Raw genomic sequence first — 21,357 nt, forward strand, 5'->3', positions numbered from 1 at the left:
CTTTTCAGGACAGTTATGACTGTTCTTGTGCCAGTTGTGTACAAAACACAAGCCTTTGTAAATTCTGGTATAATTACAATGCATATGCTCAAATCATATAGAGGTGTAATTATTATTCTGCTTGTTTGGTCACTATGGCTTGACTCGAATGGGGACTGCAGAGGGGATGATTTTGATTGGTCAGTATGATCAGGGAAGAGGACAAATGTTTACTTTGTGTTAAGCTGAGCTTCAGGTTCATAGGCTGACTTTAACCCTTTTCCCACTCTGAAACTCTGAACTGTGTTTAGGACTGTCTCATCTGTGGAGAAAATGAAGATTGATATCCATAACCATATTTTACCCAAGGAATGGCCTGATCTAAAAGAGGTAGGGAAGCTCAGAACTCAAGAAACAGATTGTAAAGTGAGCAATTGTATAATTGTGATTATATTATATTTGCATAAAATCTCATTTGTACACGATCCGTCTGTACACACCAGCCTGGGTGGAAAAAAACAAAACCCAACAGCAGGACAGGTTTTCTCTCCTGTAAGCCGATTCATTCTCATTATTTTGTGCCTTTATTGACATTCTTATGAGTTACATTTTATGAAATCATCTGCCTTGACGGTGAGCTATGCAGAAACAGAATATAAAACTTGCTTATGAAATCTGCTTGAGTGAAATATTAATCAGTCAGGACCTTGGCCTTTCACACTGATTTGTGTCAACAGAGCATAGTAAAGGTAATCATTTATCCTGTTCACATGCTCAAAATATCCAACAGAATTTAACTTAAAGATCTCAGAACATCAACTATTTTCCCTCCCAATCTTTTTTATAACATATAATTTTGGTCCATGTCTCTGGTACATTGTAAAATTTCTGACAAAACTTTCATGTAATATTACATAAATTACAAGAGATATACATAAACCCCAGCACTAGACACCTGACTGGTTATAGTGTCGTGCAAAAGTATTCATCCCCCTTGGTGTTTGTCCTGTTTTGTTGCATTACAAGTTGGAATTAAAACTGATTATCTCATCTCATTATCTCTAGCCGCTTTATCCTGTTCTACAGGGTCGCAGGCAAGCTGGAGCCTATCCCAGCTGACTACGGGCGAAAGGCGGGGTACACCCTGGACAAGTCGCCAGGTCATCACAGGGCTGACACATAGACACAGACAACCATTCACACTCACATTCACACCTACGGTCAATTTAGAGTCACCAGTTAACCTAACCTGCATGTCTTTGGACTGTGGGGGAAACCGGAGCACCCAGAGGAAAGCCACATGGACATGGGGAGAACATGCAAACTCCGCACAGAAAGGCCCTCGCCGGCCACGGGGCTCGAACCCGGACCTTCTTGCTGTGAGGCGACAGCGCTAACCACTACACCACCGTGCCGCCAAAATTGATTTTATATATATATATATATATATATATATATATATATTGTGTTTGTGTATTATTATTGGGGGTTTTTTGGGAGGGGGGTTAGCACCATTTGATTTACACAGCATGCCTACCACTTTAAAGGTGATTTTTTTTTGTTTGTTTGTTTTTAAATTGTGACACAAACAATAATGAAGATGAAAAAACATCTCTTGGGGTATGTCTCTATTAGCTTAGCACATTGAGCCGCTGGGATTTTTGCCCATTCCTCAAGGCAAAATTGCTCCAACTCCTTCAAGTTAAATGGGTTGCATTGGTGTACAGCAATCTTCAAGTTATGCCACAGATTCTCAATTGGATTGAGGTCTGGGCTTTGATTAGGCTATTCCAAGACATTTAAATGTTTTCCTTTAAACCACTCCAGTGTAGCTTTAGCAATATGTTTAGGGTCATTTTCCTGCTGGAATGTGAATCTTCATCCCAGTCTCAAAACCTCTGGCTGACTCAAACAGGTTTTCCTCCAGAACTGCCCTGTATTTAGTGCCATCCATCTTTCCTTCAATCCTGACCAGCTTTCCTGTCCCTGCAGATGAAAAACATCCCCACAGCATGATGCTGTAACCACCATGCTTCACTGTAGGAATGGTGTTCTCAGGGTGATAGGAAGTGTTCAGTTTGCGCCCTACATGGCATTTCCCATGATGGCCAAAAAGTTCAATTATAGTCTCATTTGACCAGAGAATCTTCTTCCATGTATTTGGGGAGTCTGCCACATGCTGCTGGGCAAACTCCAAACATGTTTTCTTATATTTTTTTTCTTTAAGCGATGGCTTTTTTTTTGGCCACTCTTCCATAAAGCCCCACTCTGTGGAGTGTATGACTTAAAGTGGTCCTATGGACAGATACTCCCATCTCCACTGAAGATCTTTGCAGATCCTTCAGTGTTATCTTTGGTGCATCTCTGATTCATGCCCTCCTTGCCCGGTCTGTGAGTTTCAGTGGGCGGCCTTCTCTTGTCAGGTTTGTAGTGGTGACATATTCTTTCCATTTTGCTGTAATGGATTTAATGGTGCTCCATGAGATATTCAAACTTTGGGATATTTTTATAACCCAACCATGATCTATGCTTCTCTACAACTTTGGAGAAGTACTCTGACCTGTTTGGAGTGCTCCTTGGTTTTCATGTTGGTTGCTTGCTTAGTAGTGTTGCAGAGTCAGGGTCTTTCCAGAACAGGTTGATTTATACAGACATCATGTGACAGATCATGTGACACTTTGCATTCAGGTGGATCTTAATCAATAAATTATGTGACTTATGAAGTGAATTGGTTGGACCAGCTCGTATTTAGGGGTTTCATGCAAAAGGGGGTGAATACCTATACACACTCCAGATTTTTTTTTTCATCTTAATTATTGTTTGTGTCACAATAAAAAACAATTTGCACCTTTAAAGTGGTAGGTATGTTGTGTAAATCAAATGGTGCTAACCCCTCAAAAGTCCATTTTAATTCCAGCTTGTAATGCGACAAAACAGAACACACCAAGGGGATGAATACTTTTGCAAGACACTGTATAATGCTAATTTGTAACTTCATTTCTCATCTGAAATCTTCCAAGGAGAAGCTGCAGTCTATATCAGAGCCTCCCTGTTCTCTATACCACAATCCAATCTTGACCTGTGAAGCTAAATGTAAATACTGCATCAGTATTTCTACTGTATACGAGTGTGTCTTTGATTAGATTCTCTTCTATTTTATTTTATACAATATTTGTAGGCATGGATGGACTGTAAATAAGTTAATGACATTGCAGTTGTTAAAGTTCTGTGCTAGTGATTGACTCTTGATGAGAGCTTTTCACGCTCATCTACAACAGTACTTAGCTGTGTGCTTGGATTGTATCTTGTCTCAATCATACGTTTCTTCGGAAAATGGAAAATGAATAAATAATAATGGACACAACAATTAAAATCTAAAACAAAACAATAGTGTTAGAGTATCTTTGGTGCTTGAACCCATAATAAAATGTCACATTGTCATGTCAGCACTGAACTCCAGTTCCCAGAATGCCTTGCAGCCTACAAACATGGCCACCACAGACTACAATTCCCAGCACACACCAGCACTCTTACGTTCACAGTCACCAGATTTCTGATTGCAAAATCCTGGACTCAGTCACCACCACACACTATATAAACACACAGATAACTCCACACCAGTGTAAAGTAACACTCAGTGTATCAGTGCCTGACATGGTAAACCTTTGTTTATTGTTTATGCTTTTCTGGTACATGACTTCCTGGCTTCACAAGTTTGGATTTGCCCTGTTTGTCGTTTACTGATCGCATATATCTCTGCCTGTTTCTGACCCTGCTCTTGCTTAACATTTTGAATTGTTTGCTGAATTTCAATAAACCTCACCTCCAGCTGTCTCTGTTGCTTGACAATGATGAAGATCAAAGTGAATATCATGAGTAGGACAACCCATAGTTATGCTTTGGATATTTATGGTTGTTTTCATGTTGTTTTCCTGTAAAAATCAAGACCAACCAAATCTAAATCATTTATGTACAAACCCCATTTTCAGAAAAGTTGGATATTTTCCAAAATGCAATAAAAACAAAAATCTGTCATTTGTTAATTCAAGTGAACCTTTATTTAACTGACAAAAAGACAAAGAAAATATTTTGAATAGTTTTACTGACCAACTTAATTGTATTTTGTGAGTATAAATGAAGTTAGAAGTTGATGCCTGCAACACATTCAAAAACATTGGGACAGAGGCATTATTACCATTGTATTACATCACGTTTCCTTTTAATAACACTTTTTAATTATATGGGACCTGAGGATAATTGTTGCAGTTTTGCAATTGGAATTTTTGTCCATTCTTGCTTGCTAAAAGACTTCAGCCGCTCAACAGTCCGTGGTCACCGTTGTCTGGTTCTCCTCTTCATGATGTGCCATACATTCTCAAAAGGAGACAGATCTGGACCGGCAGCATGCCAGTCAAGCACATGCACTCTGTGCCTACAAAGCCACATGTTAGAATCCAGGCACTTACGCAGAGGAGAGTGGGGTGCAGATTGACAACAAAGCCAAGACGAGAGATTAGAATCAGAGTCGGTAAACAAGCAAGCGTCGGGCTATCGGCGAACAACACAGGGAAGATAAGGCAAAGAGCGAAAACTTGAGAGATAAAATGAAAGGGTCAGAAATACAAGAAGCAGTCAGAAAAAACAAGCAGGCAGAATGATACTTCACACTGGTGTGTTTGTTAGGGGAGCTTAAATAGAGGGACAGGTGATTAAGGAAATGAGAGACAGCTGAGTTTCAGTAGGCTGGAGACAGAGGGCGCTGTGTGTCTTGGGAACTGTAGTTCAGAGTGTCCATGTTTGTAATTTGTTCCTTCTCAGTGGGTTTACTGACAGAACGCCCTAGGGAGCTACCTCCGGGAGCTACATTCTTTCTTGGACGACCCCTACTTCTGGGTGCTGGTTTGTTAGGATATTGGGTATGAAACTCTTGTTTTAGACATGGGTAGAGAATGTCCTTGGCCCTGACCCAACTTTGTTCCTCGGGTCCATATCCCTCCCAATCTACCAGGTACTCGACTTGGCCTCCTCTTCATTTTGAGTCGAGGATCTTATTTACTTGGTAGATGGGCTCTCCCTCTAGATTGAGTGTAGGGTGCTCCTGGACTGGTGTGTTGCTGGCAAGGGGCCCCAGGATCACAGGTTTCAAGTGTGATACATGGAAGGTAGGAGATACTCGGCTGTGAGGGGGAAGGTCAAGATGGTATGATACTTTGTTAATGTGGCGCAAAACCTTAAATGGCCCAATGTAGCATGGCTGGAGTTTTCTACAGGTGTTGGGTTCTCTCAGGTTCTTTGTGACCACCCATACTCTGTCACCAGGGGAAAAGTTTGGAGTCTCTTCTCTATGTTTATCTGCATATTCCTTGTACTTGGTGCAGACTGATTCTAGACACTTATGGTCGTCCTCCCAGATGGTATGACTGCATGTGAACCAGTCATTGATGCCTTGTACCTGGCTGGGTGTGTCATCCCAGGGAAACAAGGGTGGTTAGTAGCCAAGTATGCACTAAAACAGTGTTAACTGGGTAGCTGAGTGTTTAAGCGAGTTCTGTGCGTACTCGGCCCAAGGAAGGAAGCTCGCCCAGCCCCCCTGGTTATGCATGCAGTAGATCCTCAGGAAACAACTGATCTCCTGATTTGCTTTTTCTACTTGGCTGTTTGACTGGGGGTGATAGCTTGACGTGAGACTTACGGATACTCCCAACCTCTCCATGAAGCTTGTCCAAAAACATGAAATGAATTGGGATCCCCAGTCACTGACTATATCCTCAGGGATGCCATAGTAACAGAAACCTGGCTTCATCCGGAAATACCTGATGCTAGCTTGCAGCTAGCAGGCCGCACTCTGCTCCGCTGTGATAGAAATGAGAACTCCGGTAAGAGCAGAGGGGGAGGGCTCTGTATTTATGTGCATGATAATTGGTGTAACAATGGAACAATTATAGATAAACACTGTTCCCCAGACCTCGAGTACATGTCTGTAAGATGCCGGCCTTTTTTTCTACCGAGAGAGCTAACTGTAGTGATTGTCACAGTTGTGTATATTCCACCTGACGCCAGTGTAAACACAGCACTCTCTCTCCTGCTGAACACCGTAAACAAACAGCAGCGGGCCCACCCTGACAGTGTTCACATAATCGCAGGAGACTTTAATAAGGCCAACTTGAAGACTGTACTGCCGAAGTTATACCAACATGTTAAGTGTTCTACTAGAGGGGAGAACACTCTGGATCATGTTTACTCCAACATCAAGCATGCATACAGAGCCATACCCCTCCCCCACCTCGGCCAGTCAGACCATCTTTCCCTCCTGCTCTCCCCAGCCTACACCCCCCTCAGACGCAGAGCCAGGCCCACCACAAGGACTATCACAACCTGGCCTGACAATGCACTCTCCAAACTACAGGACTGCTTTAAACAGACAGATTGGGACTTATTTGAACACCAGGAGCTGGAGACATTCACAGGAACGGTGCTGGACTATATCAAGTTCTGCATCGGGAATGTGACAGTGGATAAAAACATCCGGGTCTTCCCAAACCAGAAACCCTGGATAACCAGCCAGGTCTGCTCACTCCTCAGGGCTCGCGATGCTGCCTTCAGGTCAGGTGATAGAGCGCTGTACAGAGCTGCTCGAGCTGATCTGAAAAGAGGAATAAATAAAGCCAAGGCAGACCACAGGCTGCGCATAGAGTCCCACCTGTCTAGCAACAACACACGGGAGGTGTGGCAGGGCATTCAGGACATCACAAACTTCAGAGACTGTGATGTGTCAACAGGAGACTGGAGTGCGCTGCTAGCAGAGGAGCTAAATCGCTTCTTTGCTCCCTTTGAAACATCTCAGCAGCACTCATCTGCTCCTGCCCTGCCCCCACTACCATACAGTTCCTACACCACTCCTTTCACTGTACAGGAGCACGATGTCAGATGGGTGCTCCTGGCAGTGAACCCCAAGAAAGCTGCCGGCCCAGATGGTGTACCTGGTAAGGTGCTCAGAGTGTGTGCCCACCAGCTCGCTCCTACCTTCACCAGGATCTTTAACCTCTCCCTGGCTCAGGCAGTCATCCCGCCCTGCCTAAAATCTGCAACAATAATCCCAGTGCCGAAGAAGTCTCCCGTCACCAGTCTGAATGATTACCGTCCTGTGGCCCTCACCCCGGTAATCATGAAGTGCTTCGAGAGACTAGTTCTTCAGCACATCAAGGACCACCTCCCCCCAGACTTCGACCCCTACCAGTTCGCATATCGCACAAACAGATCCACAGAGGATGCCATTGCCATAGCTCTCCACTCTGCGCTAAATCACCTGGAGCAGCAGCAGAGCTACATCTGCATACTCTTTGTGGATTACAGTTCAGCTTTTAATACAATAATCCCGGACATCCTTATTAGAAAACTGGACACTCTCGGCCTCCCCCCTCTCACATGTGCCTGGTTAAAAGACTTTCTTACTAACCAGCCCCAGACTGTGAGATTTGGCCACCACTTCTCCTCCACCCGCATGTTGAGCAACGGCTCTCCACAGGGCTGTGTGCTGAGCCCCCTTCTGTACTGCCTCTACACCCACGACTGTAGTCCAACCCACAACAACCTTATCGTCAAGTTTGCTGACAACACCACAGTGGTCAGACTCATCTCAAAGGGAGACGAGGCAGCCTACAGAGAAGAGGTCCTGAAGTTGGCAGCCTGGTGTTCAGAAAATAACCTCGCTCTGAACACCAAGAAAACCAAAGAGTTCATTGTTGACTTCAGGAAGCACAGCACCGACCTAGCCCCCCTCTACAACGTGTATGTGGAGAGGCTCCACACCTTCCGGTTTCTCGGTGTCCTCATCTCTGCCGACATCTCCTGGTCAGCAAACGTTACAGCAGTCATTAAGAAGGCTCAGCAGTGGCTACACTTCCTGAGAGTCCTCAGGAAGTACAACTTAAGCTCCAACCTTCTGCTGACCTTCTACCGCTCATCCATCAAGAGCCTGCTGACATACTGTATTACAGTATGGTACGGCAGCTGCACTGCTGTAGACAGGGAGAGGCTCCAGAGGGTAGTTAAGGCAGCACAGAAGATCATTGGCTGCCCTCTCCCCTCCCTGATGGACATTTACACCTCCCGCTGCCTTAGCAGAGCTAAGAATATTATCAAGGACAGCTCCCACCCTGGCTTTGATCTGTTCGACCTGTTGCCCTCAGGGAGGCGCTACAGGTGCATCAGGACAAAGACAAAATAGATTAAAAAACAGCTTCTTTCCAAAAGACATAACCGCCCTGAACTCAGATATGCTCTGACTTTATAGTCTATTTATTTTACTATTTTACTAATTTATAATGTGCAGTACTTTATAAGATGACTCTCTATGCAATACTTTTATAATGTGCAATACCACACTCCATAATGTGAAACGCAACATATTCATCTCAGGACTGTGCACCTTACACACAACACATACACCTCAGGACTGTGCACCTTACACACAATACATACACCTTAAGTCTGTGCACCTTACCTTACCTTGCAATACTTCATAATGTGTAATATTTTATCTTATAATGTGACTCTCTCATGCAATAATTTATAATGTGACTGTCTCTGTGCAATACTTTATATGTGCAATACCTCACTCCATAATGTGTAACACAACACATACACCTCAGACTGTGCACCTTACCCCCCTTACACCCCCCTTTTTTCTCCCCCCTTCTTCTCTCTCTCTCTCTCTCTCTCTCTCTCTCCACGCTGTTTGCACTGTTATTGGAGATGTTTTAATCTCATTGTACATGTGTATAGTGACAATAAAGGCATTCTATTCTATTCTATTCTACAGTACCTGAAGATTTGTTGAAACAAAAGCTCTACGGTCTGAGAGGCTGTGGGGATGCCTGGCAACGGGATAAGTTTCAGTGCCTTTAAAAAGTCAATTGCTATGTGTGACCAAGGTTTTTGAGGAATCAGGAGAGAGCATAATTTGCTGGCAGGGGGTTCTCAGAACCTTCAGTTAGCACTTTCAGAATATTAAGTGATGAACTGGTTGATTTCCATGAGCATGTTCTTCCACCAGTACTTGTTCCTTAACATTTGGTGTGTGCGGTGACTGCCCAGATGTCCAGTTGAATCGGGTGAAGAATAATGCTCACCTGGCCTGACATGGATTTAACCTTTTGGCTTTCCTGAGATATTCTAGGTTCCTGTGATCTGTGAGGATTATGAAGGGGTGAGTAGCTCCCTCTAACCAATGCCACCACTCCTCGAAGGCTAGTTTTATGGCAAGCAGTTCTCTGTTCCCCATGTCATAATTCCTTTCTGCTGAAGTTAGTTTCTTCGAAAAGAAAGCTACTGGGTGTAGCTCTTGTTTCTCCCCAAAGTGTTGGGAGAGGATCGTCCCATCTCTAGTATCAGAGACATCCACTTCTACGATGAATGGCTTAGTAGGGTTGGGATGCTGGAGTATGGGGGCCAAAGTAAAGGCAAGCTTGAGCTGACTAAAGGCTTCTTCAGCCACTGGGTTCCACTGTAGGTGCTTGGGACCCTTCTTCAGCAATGCTGTTAAGGGAGCTGCCAGAGTGCTGAAACATCGAATGAACCAGCAGTAGAAGTTCGCAAAGCCCAAGAACTGTTGAAGGTTCTTTATGGATTTGGGTGTCGGCCAGGAAGTGACAGCTGATACCTTAGATGAGTCCATGCTTACTCCTTCTGCAATGATGATATACCCAAGGAAGGAGATTTTACTTTGATGAAACTCACATTTTTCAGCCTTTATAGAGAGATTGTTCTCCAGTAGATGCTTGAGAACTGCTCTGATGTGTTCCTGGTGACTTTGGACATCTGAGGAGTATATCAGGATATCATCAATGTAAGCGATGGCATACTTTCCCAGTATGTCTCGTAGCATGTCATTGATGAGGCATTGGAACACACTGAGCACCAAAGAAAGGCCACAAGGCATTACCTGGTACTCGAAGTGTCCAGCGGTAGTGCTGAAGGCTGTTTTCCACTCAGTGCCCTTCTTTATCCTGATCAGATTATATGCTCTGCACAAGTCAAGCTTAGAACAGATCCTCGCGGATCTGAGTTGCTCCAGAGCCGCTGGAACCAGGGGAAGAGGATAAGGGTATTTTATGGTGACCTGGTTTAAACCTCTGTAATCAATGCAAGGCCTTCGTCCACCTCCTCGTTTCTCCACAAAAAAGAAACCAGCAGAGACGGGAGACTTGGAAGGGTAGATATATCCCTGTTTGAGGGCCTCCTGAATTTACTCCTCCATGGCAATGTGTTCTTTCTGGGATAGAGGATAAATACGACCACATGGCGGTGACATACCTGGCAGTAGGTCAATTGTGCAGTCATATGGCTGGTGTGGTGGTAGCCCACAGGTCTTCCCCTTACTGAAGACCTCCAAAAGGTCCCAATAACAGTCAGGAACATTGTTCATGGAGTCTGGTTGAGGACTTCCCACTGTGGTGGAAGATACTTTGACCTGAGGATGAGAGAGACAGCTCTGGAAGCATGTGGGTGACCACTGAAGAATTTCCTTACTTTGCCATGAGATCAGAGGGTCATGCAGCTGTAGCCAGGGATATCCAAGGATAATGTCATGATCAGTGGTGGTGGTCACATACAGTGAAATTAATTCTTTGTGCAATGCTCCTACTTGAATCTGAACTGGATGGATGCATGTGGTGACGAGCCCGTTGCCTATGGGTTCTCCATCGATGATCATAATGCTGAATGCACTGTGCAGAGGGGTGGTAGGCAGGTTGAGTTTCTGTATCAACAAAAGCAGAAAGGACGTATGTGAAGGACGCCACCTTTAGTAAAACTGGAATCTTAAAGGATTTTGAGTTGAATTCTCTCACCGGACTCGTAGATCTTGCTGATGTTTCTACTGGGGCCGCACGGGCTGGTCAGACTGGACAGTGCCGGGTGTTATGTTTGGAGCTCCCGCAGTAGAAGCATAAACCCTCCTTCCATCATCTAGCATGCTCAGCATGGGTTAACCAAGTTCGTGAAACCTCCTTGGGTGAGCTGTCCTCAGACAGCTGAACAGACCTGGTACTTTTGTGGATAGAGGGTCGGTGCTTTAACAGTTGGTCGAGACGAATAGCTAAGTCAATGAGGGAGTCAAGAGTGAGGTTCTCAATTCTACAGGCCAGTTCACTGATGATCTCAGGGTGCAGACCTTGGTGAAAAACTGCTTTAAGGGCTGGATCATTCCATCCACTGGCAGCCGCTAGCATCCTGAAGTCCAGGGCATATTCAGCAATGCTTCGAGACCCTTGAGAGCTAGCGAATAGACTCTCCCCAACCTCAATCCCCTCTGGTTCATGGTCAAAAACTCTCTTGAATAGGGAGAGGAACTGCTCATATGACTTAGTTTGCTCACCACCCTTGTTCCAAATGGAAGTTGCCCAGCTGAGTACTTTATCAGTGAGAAAGGATAGAAACTTAGCGGTTTTGTGCTCATCAGATAGATTCGGCATGGTGGTGAAATACATAGAACACTGAAGTAAAAAACCTTTACATGCGATGGCATCTCCGGTGAACTTCTCCGGCTTGGGGAGTTGTAGCGCAGGGCTAGCAGTAGACTCAGGGCGTGATAGGAGGGCCTGCAACATCACAGTTGTGTCATCCGAGTGTTGAGGTCGGCAAGCATCTGTTGATGTTCTCCAAGCAAACGCCCCTGCACGTTCAGAGCAGTCTGCTTAGTATCCGCCGCTACATCTATGTTCGGCGAAGTATCCTGTTAGAATGCAGGCACTTACAGATGTATGAGCAGAGAAGAACGGGGTGCAGACTGACAACAAAGCTAAGACGAGAGACTAGAATCAGAGTCGGTAAACAAGCAAGGGTTGGGCAATCAGCGAACAACACAGGGAAGATAAGGCAAAGAGCAAAAATGTGAGAGATGAAGCAAAAGGGTCAGAAATACAAGAAGCAGTCAGAAGAAACAAGGCTTAGTATGTACTGAGCAGGCAGAATGATACTTTGCACTGGTGTGTTTGTTGGGGGAGCTTAAATAGAGGGACAGGGTGATTAAGGAAATAAGATACAGCTGAGTTTCAGTAGGCTGGAGACAGAGGGCACTGTGTGTCTTGGGAACTGTAGTTCAGAGTGTCCATGTTTATAGTTTGTTCCTTCTCAGCAGGTTTACTGACACCACACTGTTGTAGTCCATACAGAATGAGGCCTGGCATTGACCTGCTAAAATAAGCATGGACTTGCTGGGAAGAGATGCCGCCTTGATGAATGTCTCTCTAAAATCCCAATATATGCCCCAGTATATCAATGGTACCTTCACACACACACACACACACACACACACACACACACAAAACTCACCCATGCTCTGGGCACTGATGCCCCCCCATATCATCACAGATGCTGGTTTATGCACTTTTCTCTGATAGCAAACTGGATGGTTGAGGGAACTCACTGAGAACTCAACATCTGGTTTTCCTAAAAACAAGTTGAAATGTGGACTCATCTGACCACAGCACATGCTTTCACGGTCTTTTGGTCCATCTGAGATGAGTTCAGGCCCAGAGAAATCAGCAGCGTTTCTGCATGGCTTCTGAATGGCTTCCTCCTTGTGTAATACAGTTTCATGTTGCATTTCTGGATGCAGTGGCAAACTGTGTTAAGTGACAACAGTTTTCTGAAGTACTCCCAAGACCACGTGGCTATATTTGTCATATTAACATAATGGTTTCTCAGGCAGTGCCACTTGAGGGCTTGAAGGTCACACACATTCAACAGTGGTTTCTGACCTTGCCCTTTACACACTGAGATGTCTCCGAATTCCCTGAATTTTTTTCACAATATGATGTACTATAGATTTTGAAAGACCTAAAATCTTTAATTAAGAAATTGTCTTTTTGAATTGACAAACAATTATTTCATGAATATTGGCACAAAGGGGTGGGCCATGCCCCATCCTTGCTTGCAAAGACTGAGCCTTTGGTGCATGCTCCTTTTATATCCAATCATGTTACCAAATAACCTGTTTATTGTGGAATCTTCCAAAATGGTGTTACTTGAATATCCTATAAGCTTTTCAGTCTTATTTTCCCTCTGTCCCAAGTTTTTTTGAGTGTGTTACAGGAATCAAATTCTAATTCATTTATATTTACAAAATACAATTTAGTTGGTCAGTAAAACTATTGAACATCTTTTCTTTGTTCTTTTGTCAGTTAAATGAAGGGTCCTATGAATTAACAAATTGAAAAATTTTGTTTTTATTGCATTTTGGAAAATATCCAACTTTTCTGGCAATGGGGTTTGTACATCATAGGCAAGTGAAGTCAGAGGCCAGAGGATAAAATTTACCCAAGAATCATTGTCAAGGTCAATCACAGGGGTCAGGTGGACAATGTCATCTCATCTCATTATCTCTAGCCGCTTTATCCTTCTACAGGGTCGCAGGCAAGCTGGAGCCTATCCCAGCTGACTACGGGCGAAAGGCGGGGTACACCCTGGACAAGTCGCCAGGTCATCACAGGGCTGACACATAGACACAGACAACCATTCACACTCACTTTAGAGTCACCAGTTAACCTAACCTGCATGTCTTTGGACTGTGGGGGAAACCAGAGCACCCGGAGGAAACCCACGTGGACACGGGGAGAACATGCAAACTCCGCACAGAAAGGCCCTTGCCGGCCATGGGGCTCGAACCCAGGAACTTCTTGCTGTGAGGCGACAGCGTTAACCACTACACCACCATGCCGCCCTAGAAATACTATAAACCAGGGGTTTTCAAAGTGTGGGAGAGTCAGCCCCCCCCCCCCTCAGAGAGCAAATAAACAACAGCGCCCCCCCCTACAATTTTTGTTTCTGCTATACTAAATGTTCCATTCGTATTTAAAAAAAAAGGTTGTTGTACACATTTTTATTTTTTTCTTTTACACATTTTAAACATCTGTGCTTTTTAAAAACATCTTTTTTTTTACACATTTAAAACATATGAGCTTTTTTAAAACCTCTTTTTTTTTACACATTTTAAACATCTGTGCTTTTAAAAAAAAAATCTTGTTTTACACATTTTAAACATCTCATAGCATCGTTAGCTAGCACCTCTTGGCAGACAACACACTGTGGCAGTGGAGCATCTTCAGATCCAGTCCATGAAAATCCAAACTTTAAATAATCGTGGTCATACTTCCTTCTTGTTTCATTTTTTGCTTGGCCCAGACTCTGTCTCCTCACTCACTGTAGCTTTAGGTACTAAAAATCGATCCATTTTGTCTCTGGCAAAGGCTAGCTGAAGTTCGCTAAATGTCCGCAATAGTAACTTATTCTGGTTTATTTTTCCTCACGTTGCACCCCCCCCGAAGAACTCTGGCGCCCCCTAGGGGAGGCGCACCCCACACTTTGAAAAGCCCTGCTATAAACTAAAGAATAGGTGTACAAACTGTATAACGTACATAACTTTAGCTTGCATCTTTATAAAAGAATAATTTTTCATACATTAAACATTTGTCCTATATTTTCCAGAGATATGGATATGATGGATTTGTCCAGCTCCACCACCACTGTAAGGTGAGTCCGAGTAAGATCTAACACACCCAGGCTACATTTATTGGTTTTACAGCAGCAGAACTGTAAGATTGATTTATTTTAAAATACCCAATACATATTCGTTGTAGCTATGCTGGGAGATTTAAGTTTGTGTAAAGATCAGTGTAATTAATAGATGGAGGGAAAAGGACAGAATCAATTTTTTGTCCTACCTCATGATGATTTCTTGAATATTTGGAAACATTTGGCATTTATTGGTTTTACAGCAGCAGAACTGTAAGATTGATTTATTTTAAAATACCCAATACATATTCGTTGTAGCTATGCTGGGAGATTTAAGTTTGTGTAAAGATCAGTGTAATTAATAGATGGAGGGAAAAGGACAGAATCAATTTTTTGTCCTACCTCATGATGATTTCTTGAATATTTGGAAACATTTGGCATTTTTATGATGTTCAGTTAGAAAAAATGAGCAAAGCAAATCAAGTTTTACGATGGAAAAGTTTTCTAGTATTCCACTTTTTATTAGCAGGACTATGTGTTGAAATGAATGGAAATGAGAATGCACTGCAGTCATGTGGTACATCTATATGGACAAAGCAGCAGCACTGCTTCCTCTGCACCACATTGCAGTATAACGGTAAATCTAATGATCAGGATGAAGGGAGGACTGGCTGACTTGGACTCTGTGTGTGTGTGTGTGTGTGTGTGTGTGTGTGTGTGTGTGTGTGTGTGTGTGTGTGTGTGTGTGTGTGTGTGTTGGCTTGTGCTAACTAAGACCCCTATGAAGAATGAGTGGGCAGCACAGGAAGAACAGGCTACCATTGAGGACATGGGGCCAGATGATGGCAGAAGTTATAATAATGGGATAGCATGATTACCACAAAGCTCAGGAAGTCAAGTCTTTCAGGGTCACATCATTTGATTATAGATTTATCCTGCTCTTGCCAATCTGACTTTAACTCACTGAGGGAGTCATCTGATGATCAAAGTGTGTAATATGATACCAAACTCTAGATTTTGATGTATTGTGGTTGTTTGAGGTAGTGTATAAAGGGTACATTATCAAAAAATAGTTGGACTTCATCAAGTACGAAAGGCAAATGCCAAAATCTACATCATAGATACAGTGTCTTGCAAAAGTATTCATCCCCCTTGGTGTTTGTCCTGTTTTGTTGCATTACAAGCTGGAATTAAAATGGATTTTTGGAGGGTTAGCACCATTTGATTTACACAACATGCCTCCCACTTTAAAGATGCAAATTGTTGTTTTTATTGTGACACAAACAATAATCAAGATGAAAAAACAGAAATCTGGAGTGTGCATAGGTATTCACCCCCTTTCGTATGAAACCCCTAAATAAGAGCTGGTCCAACCAAGTCACTTCATAAGTCACATAATTAGTTGATTAAGATCCACCTGTGTGCAAAGTGTCACATGATCTGTCACATGATGTCTGTATAAATCAACCTGTTCTGGAAGGATCCTGACACTGCAACACTACTAAGCAAGCAATGTGAAAACCAAGGCGCCTCCAAACAGGTCAGAGACAAAGTTGTGGAGAAGTATAGATCAGGGTTGGGTTATAAAAAAAACTATCCCAAAGTTTGAATATCCCACAGAGCACCATTAAATCCATTATAGCAAAATGGAAAGAATATGTCACCACTACAAACCTGAAAAGAGAAAGCCACCCACCAAAACTCACAGACCGGGTAAGGAGGGCATTAATCAGAAATGCAACCAAGACACCAAAGATAATATTGAAGGAGCTGCAAAGATCCACAGCAGAGATGGGAGTATCTGTCCATAGGACCACTTTAAGCCTCACAGAGTGTGGCTTTATGGAACAGTGACCAGAAAAAATTCACTGCTTAAGCAAACACATTTGCAGTTTGCCCAACAGCATGTGGCAGACTCCCCCAAGACATGGAAGAAGATTCTCTGGTCAAACGAGGCTAAAATTGATCTTTCTGGTTATCATGGGAAATGCCATGTGTGGCACAAACCAAACACCCTGAGAACACCATTCCTACAGTGAAGCATGGTGGTGGCAGCATCATGCTTTGGAGATGTTTTTCATCTGCAGGGACAGGAAAGCTGGTCAGGACTGAAGGAAAGATGGATGGCACTAAATACAGGGCAATTCTGGAGGAAAACCTGTTTGAGTCGGCCAGAGGTTTGAGACTGGAACGAAGGTTCATGTTCCAGCAGGACAATGACCCTGAATATACTGTTAGAGCTACACTGGAGTGGTTTAAAGGGAAACATTTGAATATATTGGAATGGCCTAATCAAAGCCCAGACCTATATCGAATTGAGAATCTGTGGCATAACTTGAAGATTGCTGTACATCAAAACAACCCATCTAACTTGAAGGAGTTGGCGCAGTTTTGCCTTGAGGAATGGGCAAAAATCCCAGTGGCTAGATGTGCTAAGCTAATAGAGACACACCCCAAGAGACTTGCAGCTGTAATTGCAGCAAAAGGTGGCTCTACAAAGTATTGATTTTTTTTTTTTTTTTTTTTTGGGGGGGGGGGTGAATACCTATGAACACGCCAGATTTTTTTTTCATCTTAATTATTGTTTGTGTCACAGTAAAACAATTATTTGCATCTTTAAAGTGGTAGGCATGTTGTGTAAATAAAATGGTGCTAACCCTCCAAAAATTCATTTTAATTCTAGCTTGTAATGCAACAAAACAGGACAAACACCAAGGGGGATGAATACTTTTGCAAGACACTGTACTTATTATAAGATTATATTCCTATAAACATAGCATTATATGTTCTCTCAGTCTTCAGTCCTCCATTCAGCCATTTATACAGTATTGTGAAATGAGTTACAAGCACTTTGTGGTTGCAGTTGCTCTCTGGTGGTTGGAAGTATGAAGAGCTGCCTGAGTATTAGAATTTTTTTCCTCTGAGCTATTAATCATATGGTTGATATTCACATGCACTGTAAAACCCGATAAGGTCACTGAGCTCAAAAATGTTATTGAAACCGATAACGTAAAAATTTTTGAGGTAAGTAACTTAAATTTTTTACGGTAAGATTTCTTAAAAATTACAATTAAGTGTAACTATAGTGTAATTTTTAAGAAATCTTACCTTAAAAAATTTAAGTTACTTACCTCAAAAATTTTTACATAATCGGTTTCAATAAAATTTTTGAGCTCAGTGACCTTATCGGGTTTTACAGTGTGGAATATGTGCAGTTTTCTTTCTGTGCCTTGTACGTGTGGATGTAACTCCATGAATCTATGTATTCCCAGGGAGAAGCCAAAATGTTGAAGGATGGGAAAGTGTTCCGTGTCATTCAGGAGAACTGCTGGGATCCCGAGGCTCGGATACGGGACATGGATAAGCATGGTAAAGCTGTTTTGTTTTGTTGTTGTTGTTTTGTTTTTGGTTTTTTTCCCATCTGAATCATTATACGTTGCCTCCAAACTCAGTGCTGATTAATAATGTACCATGTAACTAAAATATCAGTTCACTGTATTTGTTTCAGGCGTCACAGTGCAGGCCCTGTCTACTGTCCCTGTAATGTTCAGCTACTGGGTAAATAACACCTGAAATTCTATTTTGTATACATTTAGCTTGAAAATGTCTAACCATTTTCTAAAGTCAAACACAAGTCAGATGCATGAAGTATACATGTAGTATAGCATCCCTTTCTTTCTGTATGGCATTACAGAAATTAATCTGGCATTATTGAGAACAAGGAGATGAGAAACAAGCCAGAATGACATTGTATTATCTTGAATAAACGGTCGCTACATTCGTCTGCTGATCTTGTTTCATTTCGTGGCACATTTCTTCCACTCTCATAGCCCATGTTTTCCCTATATACCCCTGACGTGATGCTGTAAAGCGCTTGGGACAAATGCTTGTTATTGACAAGCACTCTGTCTCGAACGTCTGTATTAAATAAACTTAAATTAAACCTTCCTTCTAATAAGTCTTTATTTCCCCACTCTGTGTCTTGGCGTGGTTGAGGCTACCAAAACAGGTCTTGATTTTGAACACAAATCTGGCCCTACTTGGATTAAGGCACCTTATTGGATTTTTTTTAAATGTTGATTAGGCCCTTTTTTATTCTTTTCTACGAAATTAGCCCAGCTAAATTCCGTATCTTTTCAGTATCTAGGATTCAAATCAATTCAATTAAGAGTTGCATCAAGCAAAAATGAATGACATTTTGCATAATGACAGTCTCAGTCACATCTTTGACACCTTGACATCTGACATCTTAGTTCTTTTGTGAAAGGTGTTGAACAGATAGTGGCTCATTACCATAGCGCCATCTAGCGGCTGTCTTTGAAAATAACGATTTGATTTGCTTTGATTTTTTTCCATCATTATTTTGAGTATAGGCCTACTATCTATCTATCTATCTATCTATCTATCTATCTATCTATCTATCTATCTATCTATCTATCTATCTATCTAATCACAGCATGAAAAAGTGCACAGCATGTGTCACTGCCTACCCTGCCATAGGGCTCACCGCACGCCACTGAATAAACCACAGCTCAAAAACGAAGTGAGAATATCTACATAAACAAATATTTCAAACCTTGCTTTGTCCCAGTAAGACTGATTTGATGCAACTGGAGAATCTGATCTGAATTCTGTACAACATTTGTATTAATTATTAATATGGTGCCATTTCAGTTCCAACAGAAAAAAAAATCATGCAACTAATAATAATACGTATGGATAAAATATTTCCAAAACATAATCGAACACTAGATTAGCTGTGTTTACATTAAATTACTTTATCCTGCCAACCTGGACAGTTTGCACATTAGCTAATAATTTAAAACATCACCAAAATAATAAAACTACCAATAAAATGCACTTCTATATTATTCCTGTGTACCACATTTATTACATCTCATCAGTGCCCCACTACATGATTCTCTTTTTCTGAAGGTGGTGACTTGTTATCAACACTACTGGAACACATGAGCTGCTATGTGTATCCTTGTCTACCCTCAAATTTCCTTGACCACTAGCTTGATCTAAGCTGAGTTTCGAGAAAATGTTGTCCATCATATATTACTGCATGTCTGTCAAAATTATTTTCCATATCCACTTGTCCATCCAAAAAGGCAAAGCCTCAGGACACACTGGACCTTTGTGGGATCCTTAATGATGACCTGGCAGCCACCGTGAGGCGATACCCGAAACGCTTTGTAGGCCTTGGCACTCTTCCCATGCAGGCCCCTGAGCTGGCTGTACAGGAAATGCGGCGCTGTGTGCAGGAACTGGGCTTCCCAGGAGTGCAAATTGGTTCACACATCAACACCTGGGACCTCAATGCACCTGAGCTTTTCCCTGTTTATACTGTAAGTCCAGTGACCTTAGCTACAAAATAATCGATCAGTAACATTTCTCAACCTGAGGCTCTAATTTTTTTTTGACCTCTTTGGTGATGGGACTTCCATATCTTGTTCAAACAGCCTAATAAGTTGTGATTGAGTGTGATGATGCTGTACAGAATTGAATTAACCAGGAAAACGTTCAAACCTGGGGTTGAGAACAAGCTTTCGAATGAGGATCAAGGATTTCAGACCACTTCAATAAATAAAGAAGATTGATCTGAAGGATCAGGCTACACTAATTATTCATGAATGTGATTCAAGCTCATGATCTGAGAAAATAGACACCAGTGAAGATTAAATCTGTGTTACTGTTTGTGTGGAGTTTATGTTCATATGTTCCACAAGGCATTGTGAATTTCCTCCAGGTTTTCTGATTTCGCACTCCCAAGGTGGACTGGCTACACTAAATTGCCCGAGGTGTGAATGTGTGTATGCGTGACCTTGACCAAGATGAATGAATTAATTAATTAATTTCTAACATATTGATTCCAAACAGGGCGGCACGGTGGTGTAGTGGTTAGCGCTGTCGCCTCACAGCAAGAAGGTCCGGGTTTGAGCCCCGTGGCCGGCGAGGGCCTTTCTGTGCGGAGTTTGCATGTTCTCCCCGTGTCCGTGTGGGTTTCCTCCGGGTGCTCCGGTTTCCCCCACAGTCCAAAGACATGCAGGTTAGGTTAACTGGTGACTCTAAATTGACCGTAGGTGTGAATGAGAGTGTGAATGGTTGTCTGTGTCTATGTGTCAGCCCTGTGATGACCTGGCGACTTGTCCAGGGTGTACCCCGCCTTTCGCCTGTAGTCAGCTGGGATAGGCTCCAGCTTGCCTGCGACCCTGTAGAAGGATAAAGCGGCTAGAGATAATGAGATGAGATGAGATAAATAAATCCTCACAGAAGAGCAGAAGTGCTGAGTCAACTTATTTACTGAAGTAAAAGTACAAAAGCACAGGCTCTCAGAAGTACTTAGTGTATGGAAATAAAATTGGCTCTTTGAAGAACATTTCTACCAGCTGTTTCTGTGTAAAGTGAACTGAACATCAGATAATATAATATAATATAATATAATATAATATAATATAATATAATATAATATAATATAATATAATATAATATAATATACAACCCCGATTCCAAAAAAGTTGGGACAAAGTACAAATTGTAAATCAAAACGGAATGCAATAATTTACAAATCTCAAAAACTGATATTGTATTCACAATAGAACATAGACAACATATGAAATGTTGAAAGTGAGACATTTTGAAATTTCATGCCAAATATTGGCTCATTTGAAATTTCATGACAGCAGCACATCTCAAAAAAGTTGGGGCAGGGGCAATAAGAGGCTGGAAAAGTTAAAGGTACAAAAAAGGAACAGCTGGAGGACCAAATTGCAACTCATTAGGTCAATTGGCAATAGGTCATTAACATGACTGGGTATAAAAAGAGCATCTTGGAGTGGCAGCGGCTCTCAGAAGTAAAGA

At 42.4% G+C, this 21,357-nt stretch overlaps 1 protein-coding gene across 1 annotated transcript in view; it reads left to right on the top strand.

Annotated features, from left to right (window-relative positions):
• Positions 1 to 312: 312 nt before the first annotated feature.
• Positions 313 to 21,357, top strand: part of acmsd (aminocarboxymuconate semialdehyde decarboxylase) — a 34,055-nt gene continuing 13,010 nt past the window's right edge. The window contains exons 1-5 of the mRNA XM_060928627.1: positions 313 to 369; positions 14,467 to 14,511; positions 17,766 to 17,862; positions 18,002 to 18,051; positions 19,608 to 19,844. Coding sequence (XP_060784610.1) covers positions 313 to 369; positions 14,467 to 14,511; positions 17,766 to 17,862; positions 18,002 to 18,051; positions 19,608 to 19,844 — 486 coding nt within the window. The remainder of the gene's footprint in view (positions 370 to 14,466; positions 14,512 to 17,765; positions 17,863 to 18,001; positions 18,052 to 19,607; positions 19,845 to 21,357) is intronic.

The sequence above is a fragment of the Neoarius graeffei genome, chromosome 9, assembly GCF_027579695.1.
Source record: "Neoarius graeffei isolate fNeoGra1 chromosome 9, fNeoGra1.pri, whole genome shotgun sequence".
NCBI classification, from domain to species: Eukaryota; Metazoa; Chordata; class Actinopteri; order Siluriformes; family Ariidae; genus Neoarius; species Neoarius graeffei.